Consider the following 16,155-nt stretch of genomic DNA (forward strand, 5'->3'; position numbering starts at 1 on the left):
CATGAAATTGGGTGTGTAGGGAGGTGGGGGAAGTTCTGGGGGAATAAATCTCCAAATATAATAAAATACAATTTAAAGTTAGAAACGTAAAAGCAGTGCCTGGCAGCACCCATGCAGGAATGCTCGCCCATTTAATCTTCCAATCCTGGTCCTGTTCTCAAATGTTGATGACTAACTACAGATTATGCACAGACCTTTGCAAGGTTGAAACATCTTATCACCAGGTTTGCACCGTGATTCTGTGGCTTGAAGAAAATCTCAATTAAACCAGTTCCTAATTCTGTATTAACCTTGCTGATCTCGGGTGTGTGTTTTTCCATCTTGTGTGGTCTATGCTGTTTTGTCAGTGTGACCTTAGTTGTCCCCCGGCTTCCTGGGTGCTGTTTAATGCAGTGTTCTAAATGGTTCAGGGCCCAAAGGCTCCTAGGTGCATGCTTTCTTGTTAGGGTAAATAGTACCATGTTAAAAATTCTTCTTCTGATATGTTAGCTTAATTTGGGGAGAGATAATTAGTTTTATAAAACTAATTCAACTTCAAATACCTTGTTTTTCACGATGAAAGATAATTCTCAACTTTCATCATCTGGGAGATATTTGTTCTCTAGTCTGTAATCTTAATTATTGCTTCTTTTTACATGTGTATTTTATGATTGTTCACTAGCATCCTAGCTAAAATCATTCTTTTGCTCTTTCAAAAGCAAAATCTATGTCAAAGACTTACAGTGTTGCCTTTCAAAAAGGTAAGGCTTCTGCTATCCTGTTCTGTAGTAGGGAGAACATAGTTGGCAATCCTTTACCCTGTATTTTCAAAAGCTGTAAGCTTTTGAACATTTTTACCATATTAAACAATAAATGTTTAGAGACATAAATATGCTTAATCTGAAACATTATACAAAACATACATCATGACACTCTACTAAATATGCATAAATTTTTGTGTCTTTACATATCATTAAAATAAATTTAAATTTTTTCTTTCTATACCAAAAGCCCCATTTAGGTAAATACAAACAACTATATGTGCATGTACATTGACATATTTGTACATATACACACATATACACAAACACATTTTCACATTTGTATACACATACACTTATCTTTTTAAACATTGATTGCTTTTTTTATACCTACCACCTCTACAAGTGAAGCAACGAATATATTTGTTATTGTTTTCTTGTTACATACACCTGTCAACTGAGAGTAATTTTTTAAAGGTGTGGATGTATGTTTGTAATAGAGAATTAATTATGTGTAACATTCCATCCCAAAATATGAACCAAAATCACTACCACCTGATGTTAAAGTATCAGTATTTATAACAAAATTTTATCATGAATTCTTTTTTTTATTTGTTTATTTAATCACTTGGCAGCCTGATCCCAGTCCCATTTCTACTCTCCTCCCAGTTCCACTGTCATGCTCAGCTCTCCCTTCCTCCTTCTCCTTCTCAGAGAAGGGGAGGCCCCAAAGGGGTACCAACCCACCCTGGCACCTCAAGTCACAGCAGGACTAAGCACATTCTCTCCTACCGAGGACAAACAAGGCAGCCCACGTAGGGATCTCAAGGCAGGCATCAGAGTCAGAGACAGCTCCTACTCCCATTGTTAGGGGACCCACATGATGACCAAGCTGCACATCTGCTACATATGAGTAGGGGGCCTAGGTCTGGCCCATGCATGCTCTTTCGTTGGTGGTTCAGTCTCTGTGAGACCTACCTGGGCCCAGGTTAGTTGACTCTGTAGGTTCTTTGACTCCTCCAGCTCCATCAGTTTTTCCTCCCATTCTTCCACAAGACTGGCTAAACTTAGCCTATTGTTTGGCTGTGGGTGTCTGTGTCTGTTTCTGTCAGCTGCTGGATGCAAGCATAGAGTATCACTAATAGTGTCAGGTGTTGGCTGTCTCCCATGGGGTGGGTCTTAGGTTGGTTTGCCATTCTCTTAAACTGCTCCATCTTTATCCCTATACTTCCTTAGGAAAGACAAATTTTGGGTCAAAGGTTTTATGGGTACATAGGTGACCAACCCCTCCATTGGAAGTCCCACTTGGCTATAGGAGGTAGTGACTTCAAGCCCCTTAATACCCTGTTAGGAGTCTCAGCTAGGGTCTCTGCTATAGACCCCTGGGAGCCTCCCCTGACCCAGAGATGACCTCCTACCAATTTCTATTCTCTCTTGCTGTCCTTCCCCAACCCTACTCTCCCCACACCTGATCTACACCCCAGTTACCCTCCCCACCACATCTCCCATGCAGTTACCCCACTTCCATCTACTTCAGATGTCTATTTTATTTTCCCTTCTAAGTGAGATTCAAACATCCTCCCTTGGGCCCTCCTTGGCTCCTTCGGGTCTGTGAAATGTAGCATGATTATCTTGTACTTTATGCTTAATATCTACTTATAAATACATACTATGAGTATCTTTCTGGGTCTGAGTTACCTCACTTAGGATGATCTTTTCTAGTTCCATCCATTTGCCTGTAAATTGTATGGTGTCTTTGTTTTTAATAGCTGAGTAGTATTTCATTGTATAAGTGTACTACATTTTCTTTATCCATTCTTTGGTTGAGAGACATCTAGGTTGTTTCCAGTTTCTGGCTATTACAAATAAAGTGGCTATAAACATAGTTGAGCAAGTCTCCTTGTGGTATAGTGGAGCATCTTTTGGCTATATACCCAGAAGTGGTACAGCTGGGTCTTGAGGTAGATCTATTCCCAATTTTCTAATAAACCTCCAGAACAGTTTCCAAAATGGTTGTACAAGTTTGCACTGACACCAGCAATGGGAGAGCATTCCCCTTGCTCCACAGCCTTGCCAGCATGTGCTGTCACTTGAGGTTTTTAATCATAGCCATTCTGACAGGTTTAAAGTGGAATGTTTATCATGAGTCCTTAAATAATTTTCTTTGGAAATATGAAGCATGAAAGCAAACTAACTAACCAACATCCTAGGAAGAAGAAAACAGATTTCTCCGAAAATCTGAGAATTCAAGGTGGCAAGTGAGAGCACATATAGTAAATTGTCCCCAGACATTTTTTTACTGTAGATCTGACAGAGATAGTCAATGTCCTTTACTTCTGCAGGCACCAGTCAGAACTAGTGATTTACCTGAAAAGAGCCAAAAATAAGGAGGAATTGAAGGGGTTTTCTATAAGGTGAAAGAAAACTTAAACATTTGATCATGAAACGCTTTTGCATGCTATTGATATGCCTTGTAGAGGATTAAGCTGGTTAGAAATGTGGAATCGTGCATTGAGCCACATAAATAACAAATGTCCATGTTATTAGTTCTATTCTATAAATATTCTTCTACTTGAATTGCTTGTCAAAGTTACTTGTTAGGTATTGTCAAGTTAAGAATTTTTATAGACACAGTCTCTATTAGCTTTGCATATTCAATGAAAATCATCTGGATAGTGACTTCAACATCTTCCTGTTTCATATGGATCACGTTTGGCTATGAATCCTCATGCACTGAGTTTAAAAGTGCTCCTCCGCTGGGCATAAGAAGTGTTATCAAGAAAGTGACACCCAGGCACCTGCCTGGACAAAACAACATGGCACAACTAACTCTGAATACAGAGGCCTTTTTCTTATTACAGTAAACTGTTTTGTGTTATTTTGAAGAAAAATAAAAATAAAATAAAAGTACTTCTCCAACTCTGCCTGAAATGTTATAAAGCAGAAGAGAGGAACTGTGCCATGTCAGCTGTGTAAGCCCAGAAAAAGTTTGTATTCTACCACCTACATATTGATAAAAGTTTGCGTTGAAGAATTGGGGATCTGTCCATTTAATCATACATGTGTCCCCAATGAGACTGCAGATGAGAAGATGGCAGGCTAACAAAATTTATCCAAAGCAAACAAACAAAAGGGCTGACCTCTTTCAACATTTCTTGGTTTCCGGTAGTTCGTTGTCTAGGCTTCCTTGCCCGTGAGGTTTCCCTCCTTCCGTGTGAGCATGTCTATTGGGGTGATTCTTGTTGAGGTCTTGTTTGGGCCGCCATGTTATTGAGAGCTCTTGAGTGTATCTTTCCTAATATTTCTAGGAGATACAAGCTTCCGACAGACTTTCTAGTCCTCTGGCTCTTAAATTTTTTCTACCCCTTTTTCTGCAATTTTCTCTGCGCCTGAGGTACAGGAGTTGTACACGTAACATTATATGGACGAAGCAGTTATTATCTATGTAACAACAGTGTAAAAGTAGTGGCTAGAGGTGATGAATCTGAGGGAGCAAGGTGGGTGTACGTGAGAAGGATTGGAGGGAAAATAGATAGCAGAAATGATGTAATAATATTTTAATCTCAAAAAATAAGATATATGAAAAATATCACATTAAATACAAACAGTTTAGCTTGTAGTGTGTGCTGCACAGATGGTGTGTATAACAGAGGATCCACTAGGTCAATAGTAGAAGACTGTGAATCCTAAACCATGTCCAGACTATTGTTTTGTTATATTTAAAGTGGTATCATGCAATAATGTTCATACCACTGACATGTTGTCAAGTAAAATATTAAGCTATATAAATATATGCGCTTTAATTAAAAATTAGTCAGTAAATATAGAAATCAATTTGAAATATATTCACCAAAAAATTAACAGTATTGTTTCTGTGTGGCAAAATTTCAAGTAATTCTAATTTTTTTCCAATAACTTTGCTTTGGCCATAGAAATATATGTTACTACAATAATAATAACACTATTGAATATCTCTTAATATACTATATAGGCATGCAAACACACAAATTAGCTATATATATATATATATAATGTTTAGCAAGGAAAATTGAGAGTTCTTCTCTTTTTCAGATTTTCTTATGAAGCCTCTGTATATGTACAATGCAGTATTAGACAGTAAAGCCTTTGTTTTCAAACGACATGTTTTTGCCTCTAGTAGGATTTATAATGTTATTGATATTCTCAATGTGAGTGTACTAGAATTAAGCTTAAAGAACTAGAAACGTTCTTGATAATAAAAAAGTACATTGATATATACATTTTTTTTTTAGATTTAAAAAAAAAAACTATACCTAGCAAGCATCCTGGCAGCATCAAATTCTGACCCATGAGGCGGGAATGGCACGGCATGATGCTAGCCATCTCAGTAGTGGGGTATCAATTGAGAATGTGTAACATCTTTGTTTCAGTCATCACAAACAATTTGCTATCCTCAGAAATATATGTTCAAAATACGGTCTTTATCCAAAATGCTCCTTTCACAACACAAGTAAATAAGAGAGCAGCAGGTACTCTGAGGAAAGTGGCTCGCCTTCTGTACTGCACTGGATGGTGTTGACATGATGAGGTGCCAGCCCACTGCTTGGTGGGGACAAAACACCCAGCCCAGCAGGAAATCTGCAGGAAGAGAGCTTTGGCTTTAACCGCCAGTTTTCAAGCCATTGCTTCTCATAGCTCCCACAATGTGGTGTCTGAAATCTGGGCAAACGCTGACGGTTTTATTCGGTTTATTCTGCTTGGAAGACCATTTCTTTAATCTATAAACAATTAAATTGTATTACTTTTTATTAGAAAATTGTGCTTTCTATTCTTTATTTACTGAAAGAAATAACTTTTTATTTTTCAGAGCTTCCATATGGCTGGGAAAAAATCGATGATCCCATGTATGGCACTTACTATGTTGAGTAAGTCTCTAAGCGTGATATTAACTCATTACTAATATATTGTGAAACTGTGTTAGCATTTATTTTATTGAGCATGTGCGGCTAACAGCCCCTTTAATTCGCTCTCATCTAATTCCGAAATACCCAGAAGGAACCTAGAGGCATGGCTAGCTGGTTCTTGGTTCTGCAGCTGGCTGATGTGTCATTCCTGTTCTTAGACTCGTGATTCAGAAACACCGATTGGAAAAATGTGTTCCACACAGTCCTCTGAACGAGCAATTAAAGATACTTAAGTGAAAGCTTTTCATCTTGAAATCAGAACGTTGGGAGCTGGATGCTTGTGCGGAAGAGATGTTCTATTATATCAGATTTCAAATTCGATTAAATGAATCAGCCATGCCTTCCCACAGAAGCATAAGATAAAATGTTGGTGCTTTTCCCTCTGTAGAACCACACGATATAGCTGCAGTGTCCTTCCCATACACTGGACTTTTATGTTACCCATTGGTAGCTGCATTTCGTTTCATTAACGTATCCAATCAGAACACATGCTGTCTCCATCTTTGTATTAACTCAGACTAGAGATCTACTAATAATTGGCTTATTATATACATATTTTTCCTTAATGAAAGAGAGTGATAATCATAAAATTCTAAAATTATGTAATTTTCTTTCCAGAACTCTCTTCTGATAGAGAATGTGTAACTCTTATCTATCATGTGGTGCCCTTTCTGTTATTTGAGTGAATCACAAAACCTACCTTTATTCTTAAACAGTACCCAGGAAGGGCAGGGATTGCAAATCCAAAGGCTTTCACACTATCTATCAAGATTGATCTCTTGCCGGGCTTGGTGGTACACGCCTTTAATCCCAACACTTGGGAGGCAGAGGCAGGTGGATGGCTTTGACATCAAGGCCAGCCTGGTCTACAAAGCAACTCCAGGACAGCCAAGGCTAACACAGAGAGATCCTGTCTCAAAAAACTAAAAAAACAAAAGATCGAACTCTTTTTCTTCTTATCATAATCAGGAGGGTCAGGGGTCAAAGATTAATGGCTTTTTAAAAGAATTTATCTGCCTTGCAATATTATTCAAGTAGTTCCTGGCTTTTGTCAGGTGTCAAACCCTTCTCTGTGCTGCAGATGTTCAGGTAAGCTGGACCTGTGAACCCCACTGCCCTGAGCCTCTCCTGCATGAACACTTGTCTCACTTACTTTGACATGCCCCCCCACACACATGTTCATCTGGAGAAGCCCCAAGTCGGGCTCCACAACTCACCATGTCCATATTTAAGGTCAAGGTGAATTAGGCTCATTTACTTTTCACACAGTGTTTACTCTCTAATGTGTGGACACACAGTAGATATAAAAAGTAAGATAATACATAGAGTTATGCCTGATTGCAAAGAAAGGAGATGTCTCACTCTGATGTGTCTATGTGACGTTCGCTTGAAACCTAGAAGTGTGAGGGTCATTTTCTGACCTCTTTGGACAAACATGATTGAACACTGGAAGTTAGCTTCAAAGGACAGACAAAGGAAAATTATCCGAAGAATTAGAAGACAGAGAGGGAGACTCTCTAGCATTTGTAAATACTTGCAAGGACTCTGGGTCCTATTAAACTGATAATCTATGAAAGTATGTGTTTTAATAATAATAAAAGTTAATCCTTAATAAATTTCACAGTTAGTTTAGTAGGTCCTTCCTTGTTTGCTTGGATTCTTGTTCATGTTTTGTTTTATTTTTTGTTTTTTGGGTTTTGTTTGTTTGTTTGTTTGTTTTTGTTTTTGTTTTTTTTTTTTGTTTTTTTTTTTCCCATGCTCAGGATCAAACCTATCTAGAAAGGTATTCTACCTCTAAGCTCTATACCCAAATTGTCTCAATCCACTTGATCAGATTACAGTACACCTCAGCATGTGGCACCTGAAGTCCAAAATGCTTCCATATAATGACACAGGACTGAAGTGTGCGACATGCCATATCTCTTTTTTAATAAATTGCCCTGTGGAATCAATGAACAAAAACCCTCCCTTTAGTCTCAGTGTAGGAAAATCTATGAAGATCAAGGTAACAAATATTTGGGAATCTGTACTACCTCATCTTTTCTGATGCAGAGGCAACTGCCAGCATCACTCACATGTGTGATGGGCTCTACCCCTAAATGTTATTTAAAAAAGCAAGAAAGTGGACCAGGTCCAGTCTTCGAGTCCTAGATTGCTGATTACCTGCATTCTTCTAATTTCTTCAGATGATTTCTTCATGTCCTTGGAATCTAATTTCCAGTTCCAATCTCGTTTGTCCAAATAGGTCAGAAAAGTGAGTCTTGCAATTCTAGGTTTCAAGTGATTGTAAGGTCACAGCCACATATCAGAATGAGGCAAAGGCCCTGCTCTTTAACATGGCCTCATTATTACAGGACTCCACAGAGTAGACTAATATTAGTTACTAGGTATATGACCATGTCAGGCAAGGCAGAAAACTGACATGAGTAAGCACATAATCCAAACATACAGGTAACATTAAGTGGAGCATTATCCAAATATTTCTCAGAAAAAATATTTCCTGAAAAACTCACCAACATATTTTAAATACCTCAAGTGTGTGTGTGTGTGTGTGTGTGTGTGTGTGTGTGTGTGTGTGTACTCTTGCTTCCTGGAGTAAGGAATGTCATCCTTCACAATAATAAGAATTTGCCATATATTTCATATATTTTGTTGCAATGTGTCTATTTACATGGCTTTTCAGCTGTGTATTGGCCCCATGATGCTGCCATTGGCACAAGTACATATTGGCTCTGAAAGTAGTCCTGTGCTGGAAACTTCTCAAACAGATACACAAACAGAGGCCAAGTGGCACTTTTGAGACATATATTATAATTGTTTGGGATGGGGACATTGTCTACCTTCTTACAGTACTTTATACAGAAAAGCAATACATTTCTAGTCTACGTTCAATTATCAAATTTTCTAGTGTAGATATAAAACAATTCAAACTACCATTTTGAAATTCTGCCCAGTAGTAGAATGCTTGCCAACATGTTCAAGATTCTAGGTTCTGTCTATACCAACACACACACACACACACACACACACACACACACACACACACACACACACACCTTATATTAATATATCATTCATGCTTATAGTGATAATATTAATGGAAACATCTTAAGAAATCATATTTAAAATTGTTGAGATTTAGTTAAAATTTAAAAGCAAGGTTGTCAAATGGTCAGCCCTGAAAACCTGTGTACAGGTAACATTATACAAACTGAGTTGTTTAAATTTAGGAATGTACATATATACATGCAAAAACAGTAAGTGAAGTAAGAGGTCACCAAGTTGAAGGAGAGTGGGACGGTGCATGTGGGAGGGGAAAAGGGGAAGCATGTAATTGTAATCTCAAAACTAAAGTTAAGAAAAATAAGCTTATCTTTATAAATCTCTGTAAATCTTTGCTCAAGAAAATACTGGCTCGCTGTCCCCAGCTCCTGGCCTATAGAGCCTGGCTGCAGAGGCACTGTCTGCCCCCGCCCCTCTGAGCTCCATGCCCACAGTATGCTCCACGCTCTAGTGCCCAGGAGCATTTCATCTCCTGGGGCTCCATCCCCACCCACAATCCTGGAGACTAGCAGCCATCGGGGAACAACAGAACCTGACAGCAGAGGCAGGGTCTGCCCAGGCCATCTTTGCCCAATGCCCCCAGCATGCTTCATTCTCCATCTCCCTGGCAAGCTCCATGTCCTGGCCTCATCTCCATCTGCATCCTGGACACAATCAACCATCTGGGAACAACAGGTGAGAAATCTCCCCCAACTCCTGACCTACCAGAGCCTGGCTACAGAGACACAATCTGCCCCAGGACCCTCCTAGCTCCATCCCCACAGCATGTTCCACACTCTAGCTCCTGGGCTTATTCCATCTCCCAGGACCCCATCCCCATCCACAATCCTGGAGACTGGCAACCATCAGGGAGCAGCAGAGGCCAGCAGCCATCAGGAACCAACAGCTCCTGGCTCACCCCACTTCCTGGACCCCATATCCACCTGCAACCCAGAGACCTGCAGTCGTCAGAGACTCCCTGTATCTCCAGAGGCCTGCTACAACCCAGGAAAACCAGAGAATTGCTATCATATGGGACAGCCAGCTCTATCTACAATCCTAGAGACCTACTACCATCAGAAACCACCAGACTTGCTAACACCAAGGTCAACCATCTGCCTAGAGGTCAGCATAAGAACACAAACAAAACCTAGGGCCATGTGGCACCTCCAGAACCCAACTACCCTACTTCAGCAAGGCCTAGGTACCATAACACACCTGAAGCACAAGAAAACAATGTTAAGTCTGATGTTATAAAAATGATAGAGACCTTAAAGGAGGAAAATAAATCCCTCAAAGAAATCCAGGAAAATAGAATCAAATAGGTGAAGAAATTGAATAAATCCCTTAAAGAAATACAGGAAAATACAGTCAAATGGGAGAAGGAACTGAATTAAACTGTTCAAGACTTGAAAACTATAATAGGAGCAATAAAGAAAACACAATCTGAGGCAATCCTGGAGATGGGAAAACCTGGGAAAGAAACCAGGACTACAGGCATAATCATCACCAACAGAATACAAGAGACAGAAAGGGAATCTCAGGTATAGAAGACATGATTAAAGAAATCAATACGTCAGTCAAAGAAAATGTGAAATCTAAAAAGCTCCTGACACAGAACATCCAAGAAATCTGAGACAAACCTAAGACCAAACCTAAGAATAATAGGAATAAAAGAAGGAAAAGACTCCCAGCTCTCTGGCCCAGAAAACATTTTCAACAAAATCATAGAAAGCATAGTAACATAGCAAAAAAGGCGTCTTACCAAAAGCAATCTACAGAGTCAATGCAATTTCCATCAAAATACCAACACAGTTCTTCATAGACCTTAAAAGAAACATTCTCACCTTCATATGGAAAAGCAAAAAACCCAGAATAGCTAAAACAATCCTATATAAAAATGGAAATTCTGGAGTTACCTCACCCTTCCTTTCAAGCTGTACTACAGAGCAATAGCAATAAAAACTGCATGGTACTGGCATAAACACAATCTGGTTGATCAATGGAATCAAATTGAAGACCCAGATATAAACTCATACACCTATGAACACTTGATTTTTGTCAAAGAAGAAAAAAAATAGAAAAAATATTGCATCTTCAACAAATGGTGCTGGTCTAACTGGATGTCTACATGCAGAAAAATGTAAATAGATCCATATCTATCACCCTCCACTAAACTCAAATCCAAGTGGATCAAAGACCTCAACATAAAATCAGAGACACTAAATCAGTTAGAAGAAAAAGTGGGGAAGAGCCTGGAACACATTGGCACAGGAGACAACTCCTGAACTCCAACAGCCCAAGCCTTAAAGTCAACAATTAATAAATGAAACCTCATGAAGCTGAAATATGTCTGTAAGGAAAAAGACACTGTCAATAGAACAAAATGGAAGTCTGAAGATTGGGAAAAGATCTTCACCAACCCTACATCTGACAAAGGGTTAATATCCAAAATATATAAATAACTCAAGAAACTAAACACCACCAAACCCAATAACCCAATTAAGAAATAGGGTATAGAACTAAATAGACAGTTCTCAACAGAGGAATACTGAATGGCTGAGAAGCACTTAAAGAAATGCTCAACATCCTTAGTCATCAAGAAAATGCAAATCAAAACAACTCTGAGATTCCATCTTACACCCATCAGAATGGCTAAGATGAAAAACCCAAGTGACAGTACATCTGGTGAAGATATGGAGCAAGGGATACACTCCTTCATTGTTGGTGGGAGTGCAAACTTGTACAAGCAGTCTGAAAATCAATCTGGTGCTTTCTCAGGTAACTGGGAATAGCTCTACCTCCAGACCCAGCGATACCACTCCTGAGCATATACACAAAAGATGTTCCACCATACAGCAAAGACATTTGCTCAACTATGTTCATAGCTGCTTTATTCATAATAGGCGGAAACTGGAAACAACCCAGATGCCACTATACCGAAGAATGGATAAAGATATTGTGGTACATTTACACACTGGAATGCTAGTCGGCTATTAAAAACAAGGAAATTGTGAAATGTGCAGTCAAATGAATGGGACTAGAAAAGATCATATGAGTGAGGTAACCCAAACCCGGAATGACATACACAGTATGCACTTACTTATAAGCGGGTATTAGCCACATAGTACGGTATAACTATACCACAATTCTCAGACCCAAGAAAGTTAAGTAACAAGGAGGAGCCAAGGAAGGATGCTTGAATATTACTCAGAAGTAGAAATAGGATAGACAGCAGAAGTGGTTAGAGGGTAGGAGCATGGTAAGGGTGGATGGGGCATGGAGAGAAGTTAGGGTAGATATCATACCCGGGGAAAGCAGGAGGACAGAGGGCTTGCAGAGAGAAAAGAAACCTTGGCCAGGGACGTCTCTGTGGCGAGATGGAGACCTACAACAGGGTAGGCTCCAGGGAGGATGTGAGGGGGACTCCTAGCAACAGGGGTCATGGAGACTGAAGAGGCCGCCCTCGAACTAGACAGACTTCCTAGTGGAGGGAAGAGAACACCAACCCACCCACAAAACTTCAAACCAAAACTAGCCATGCCTATAAGATGCGCAAGGGCAAAAATAATGCAGAGATTGAGGAAATATCCCACCAATGCCTGGCCCAACCTGAGTCCTACCCTGACACTGTGAAAAATATTCTGTTACGTTTACAGATGGGAGCGTAGCTGCCCTCTGAGTGGCTCCACTGAGCAGCTGGTGGAAACACAAGCAGAAACACACATCCAAACATTTGGGAGAGTGGGGAGATAATAGAAAGAGGTTGGGTGGTCTTCAAGAAGACCAACAGAGCCAACTAACCAGAGCCTAGGGGGCTTGGGGAGTCTGAAGCCCCAACCAAGGACCATGCATGGACTGGACCTAGGTGTCCTACACAGATACAACCGGTGGTCAGTTCAGTCCTCATATGGGTCCCCTGTTAAGGGAAATTGGAGACTGCCTCTGACATGGGCTCTGCTGCCTGTTTTTTTTGTTTTTTTTTTTTGTTTTTTTGTTTTTTAATCATTTTCCCTTGGCAGGGCTACCTCACCAGGCCACAGGGGAAGAGGACATACTTAGTCCTGATGTGACTTGATATGCTGGGGTGGGGGGGGGAGCTCTTCTTTTCTGAAGAGGGGGAGAGGGGAAACAGGGAAGGAGTGTGGGACAAGGAGGATGAGGGAGGGGGCTATGACCAGGATGTAATGTAAATACTAAATAAAAGAAAATAAATGGCTCATTGATGCTGTTGATGACAGTGGTGGCAGTGAGGAGTGGATTCTCTGTAGAGTTCTCACTTTTCGTGATTAACCATACATCCATTTATGCATCTCAACTACTAGTTACAAAATAATGAAAAACATCAACCTTGTCCAGTTGTTTTAAAAAAAAATGCACAACCTACATCCATACATGCAGAGGGATGGACACCTTAGCAGTTAGCCAGTCTTCATATAGCTAACAAGACAGATTAGAATCTACAAAGTGGACTCCGCCCTCAGCCAGGAAGGGCAGATTGAAACCAGTGCTGTGTTTCTGGCCCAGCTGTCCTACACACACTTTCCTACCAAGCAAAGTGGCCATGCAAATAGGAATTTCAGCGATCAATGGCAAAGGAGGTTTAACAGCTAGGATGCTGCAAAGCCTTGAACACACAGGTGTTGGCCTCTATCATGTGCCTAGTATGTTATAAACTAACTAAATGTCTAGTATGTTATACATTAACTTTTAAGTTATGAGTATAATGTATCCAAGAGCCAGAAGGAAGAAATCCTTATCATCCCATCAGAATACTTACCATCTGTTCCTTGTGCAGTGTGTGCCATGAACTGGGTTCCTCAAAAGCCTCTACCACATTTGCCACCCTCTGCATTGATGACAAAGCAAAGGGCTTCCAATTGGGGAAACCCTTGCCAATGAAGCCGAGTAATTCCCTAGGGACCACATACCACTGAATGTGGGGCTAAAATGTGGGTGCAGGCAATTTGGCTGTAGAGCCCGGACTCCATTCTTACTAATAATACCTCACCCATGTCCAACCCATAATATTCCAGACAAGCCTTTGAGCCTCAACACTAGGGACAATGAAGACTCTTTCAAGAACACGTTAACTTCCCTCTAGATCTAGAACAATTCCGCAGCAAGATGCTCAAGGCAGGGAGGCTGTGCTACCTACCCAGCCCTGTGAAATGATCTCTTGACACAAGAATTGTTAGTTACCAGGTCTATGGTCGCCGCTGTGAAGATGGCCCCTGAGTAGCCTGGCCATAAGGAACAAGACCTGAGACAAACGATAAAGCCCCTCAATTGCGAGGGCCCAATCAGGGAACTCAGGGCGCTCGTTCGCAGCATGTAGCACTGTGTTTTAAGTACAGTGGGCCCTACTCAACACAACATGTCACCTGCAAGCCAAGCAAGTAGATTAGCTCTATTGTAAATGCTAGCCAAGAGAAGTAAGGCCAGTTTGCCTGATAGACACCTAATCCGTGCTAGCGATGCACTTTGCAATGTATTAAAAAAGTCCCGAAACTGCTAACGAGAAATGTAACTGTCACCATTCATAAAGGGGGTGGGGGTGGGGAATTAATGCAAAAAGCGCAAGCTGTAATGCTCGAGCAGCTGTGACTTTTGTACAAATGTGGATTTCTCTCCTCTTTTGTGAAATTATGTCTGCTGGGTACATTCTGGTTTTAATGGCAGTTACACAATTTGCTTAAGCAGCTTATCCAGAAGACACAGTTTCCCGGGATGGCTTTTCAGCAAGCTGCCTCCTCTGGCACAGGAAGACAAGCCAGCCATAGAATGGCATTTAAAATCATAGTGGGGACTGACAGATGTGATTTTCATGTGAAGGTTTTCAAAGTCTTTCACGCGATGTCACACATCTGCCGCTATCAAACATTACTTGTGTGCAGTTCCCGAAAGGGCTGCCTGATATCATGAATGTAACATTGAGTGTTCAGGGAAAACCGCGTCCACTGCCTGGTTAATGATGAGCATCTGCCAAGATGTAGGAAGCGGGACAGGGGCTGGAGAGTATTCGATCAGAAAACCCCGTCATAGGATTGCTGCTCTCCCGAGTCACTTCCCAAATTTTCCAAGAAGAGAAAGCCTCCTAGCTTAAAGGTTTTCTTTAAAGCACAAGTACAGAACATGCACAGTTAGAAATAAACAGAACATACACTCGCAATCTTGCTTTCTGGTGTCTGATGCTGAAAGGCACTATTTCAGTTTTACACACTTTTTAAACATCCAGGATATTCCTGTTCAACAGGAAATATCTGTTCAACAAACAAATGTTTTCCTCAACTTATAAATTAATGTAATCGGAAATGCAGAACAGAGGGGGTGCTGGCAAAAGGATTCAGTGTCTTCGGGGGATTATAAGTTTTGTGGGCAGTTTTAGGACCTCTCACTTACTGCTTCTCAGCAGCCACACACATGTGGTGCACTGTTAGTTACCTGGTGTGTATGCCCTGCAGCTTCCTGGATCCTGGGTAGGTAGGTTACAGAGAAAACGTAAAGGATGAAGAAAGGGAACAATGAAAGAGCAGTGTGAGGGGAGAGTGTTTATTGTGCACGTAGTATGTGCTCCATTTCATGAGTCAAGAAATTAAAGCAAAGATACTTTGACAAGGGTAAAATACTAGGACATTTAAACATAAGCATTTCCGTTTCAGTGTTAGTATATAGCACAGGATTGTCATAAGAATTCAAAACTGTTATTTTATATTTACTAATAATATAAAGTGTGTGTGTGTGTGTGTGTGTGTGTGTGTGTGTGTGTGTGTGTGTGTGTGTTCTTCTTTTGGTAATACTGGGTTTTTCCAGTAATTTCATGATTACAATATACCCCATAAAGTGAACAGTTCTATGGAAAAATTTGATTTGTAAGAAATATGCAATTCACTGTTATGGCCAGAATTGCACCAAACTTAATAACAACAGCATTACTTAAGTATTGTTGGTAATTCTCTAAGCCAAGTAATATTGATGAGAAAGGACTGCAAGAAAGTGATGCTTCTGTTGCTGACAAGAGGCTTGCAGTTCCAGGGACTTACACCAGGAAATTATAATGCATGTATGTCATCTTAAGTAGCTGGAAGTTTGTGATAATAATACAAGAAATAGCCGTTGTACAGCACTAGCTTTCATGCAGCATGCTTTCACATAAATTATCGGGATGCCAATCATCACACTTGCAAAGGAGAAATGAAAGCTTTGAGTTCTCCCAGGACATATAGCCAGTAAGGCTCAGCAAGGCCTCGTAGGACAAAATGGGCCCCTATAAAACAGCTGTTTTAGAAACAGTTCAAGTAGTAGCAGACTTTACAAAATATTTTCTTGTATTTAGTAAAGGACTCTGAAGCAAAAAGTTTTGGAGTTTAAACAAAAGGCCCCAGATTAAAAATGATCAGATACCTTTTTTTTAGGTATATACATGAAGG

At 40.3% G+C, this 16,155-nt stretch overlaps 1 protein-coding gene across 12 annotated transcripts in view; it reads left to right on the forward strand.

Annotated features, from left to right (window-relative positions):
- The window catches only part of MAGI2 (membrane associated guanylate kinase, WW and PDZ domain containing 2), a 1,410,398-nt gene that overhangs the window by 1,077,680 nt on the left and 316,563 nt on the right, over positions 1-16,155 (forward strand). For all 12 annotated transcript variants that reach the window (XM_084787254.1, XM_084787259.1, XM_084787258.1 and 9 more), the window contains one exon: positions 5,587-5,644. In XM_084787254.1, the coding sequence (XP_084643380.1) occupies positions 5,587-5,644 (58 nt within the window). The remainder of the gene's footprint in view (positions 1-5,586; positions 5,645-16,155) is intronic.

The sequence above is a fragment of the Acomys minous genome (assembly GCF_964271855.1).
Source record: "Acomys minous genome assembly, chromosome: 6".
NCBI classification, from domain to species: Eukaryota; Metazoa; Chordata; class Mammalia; order Rodentia; family Muridae; genus Acomys; species Acomys minous.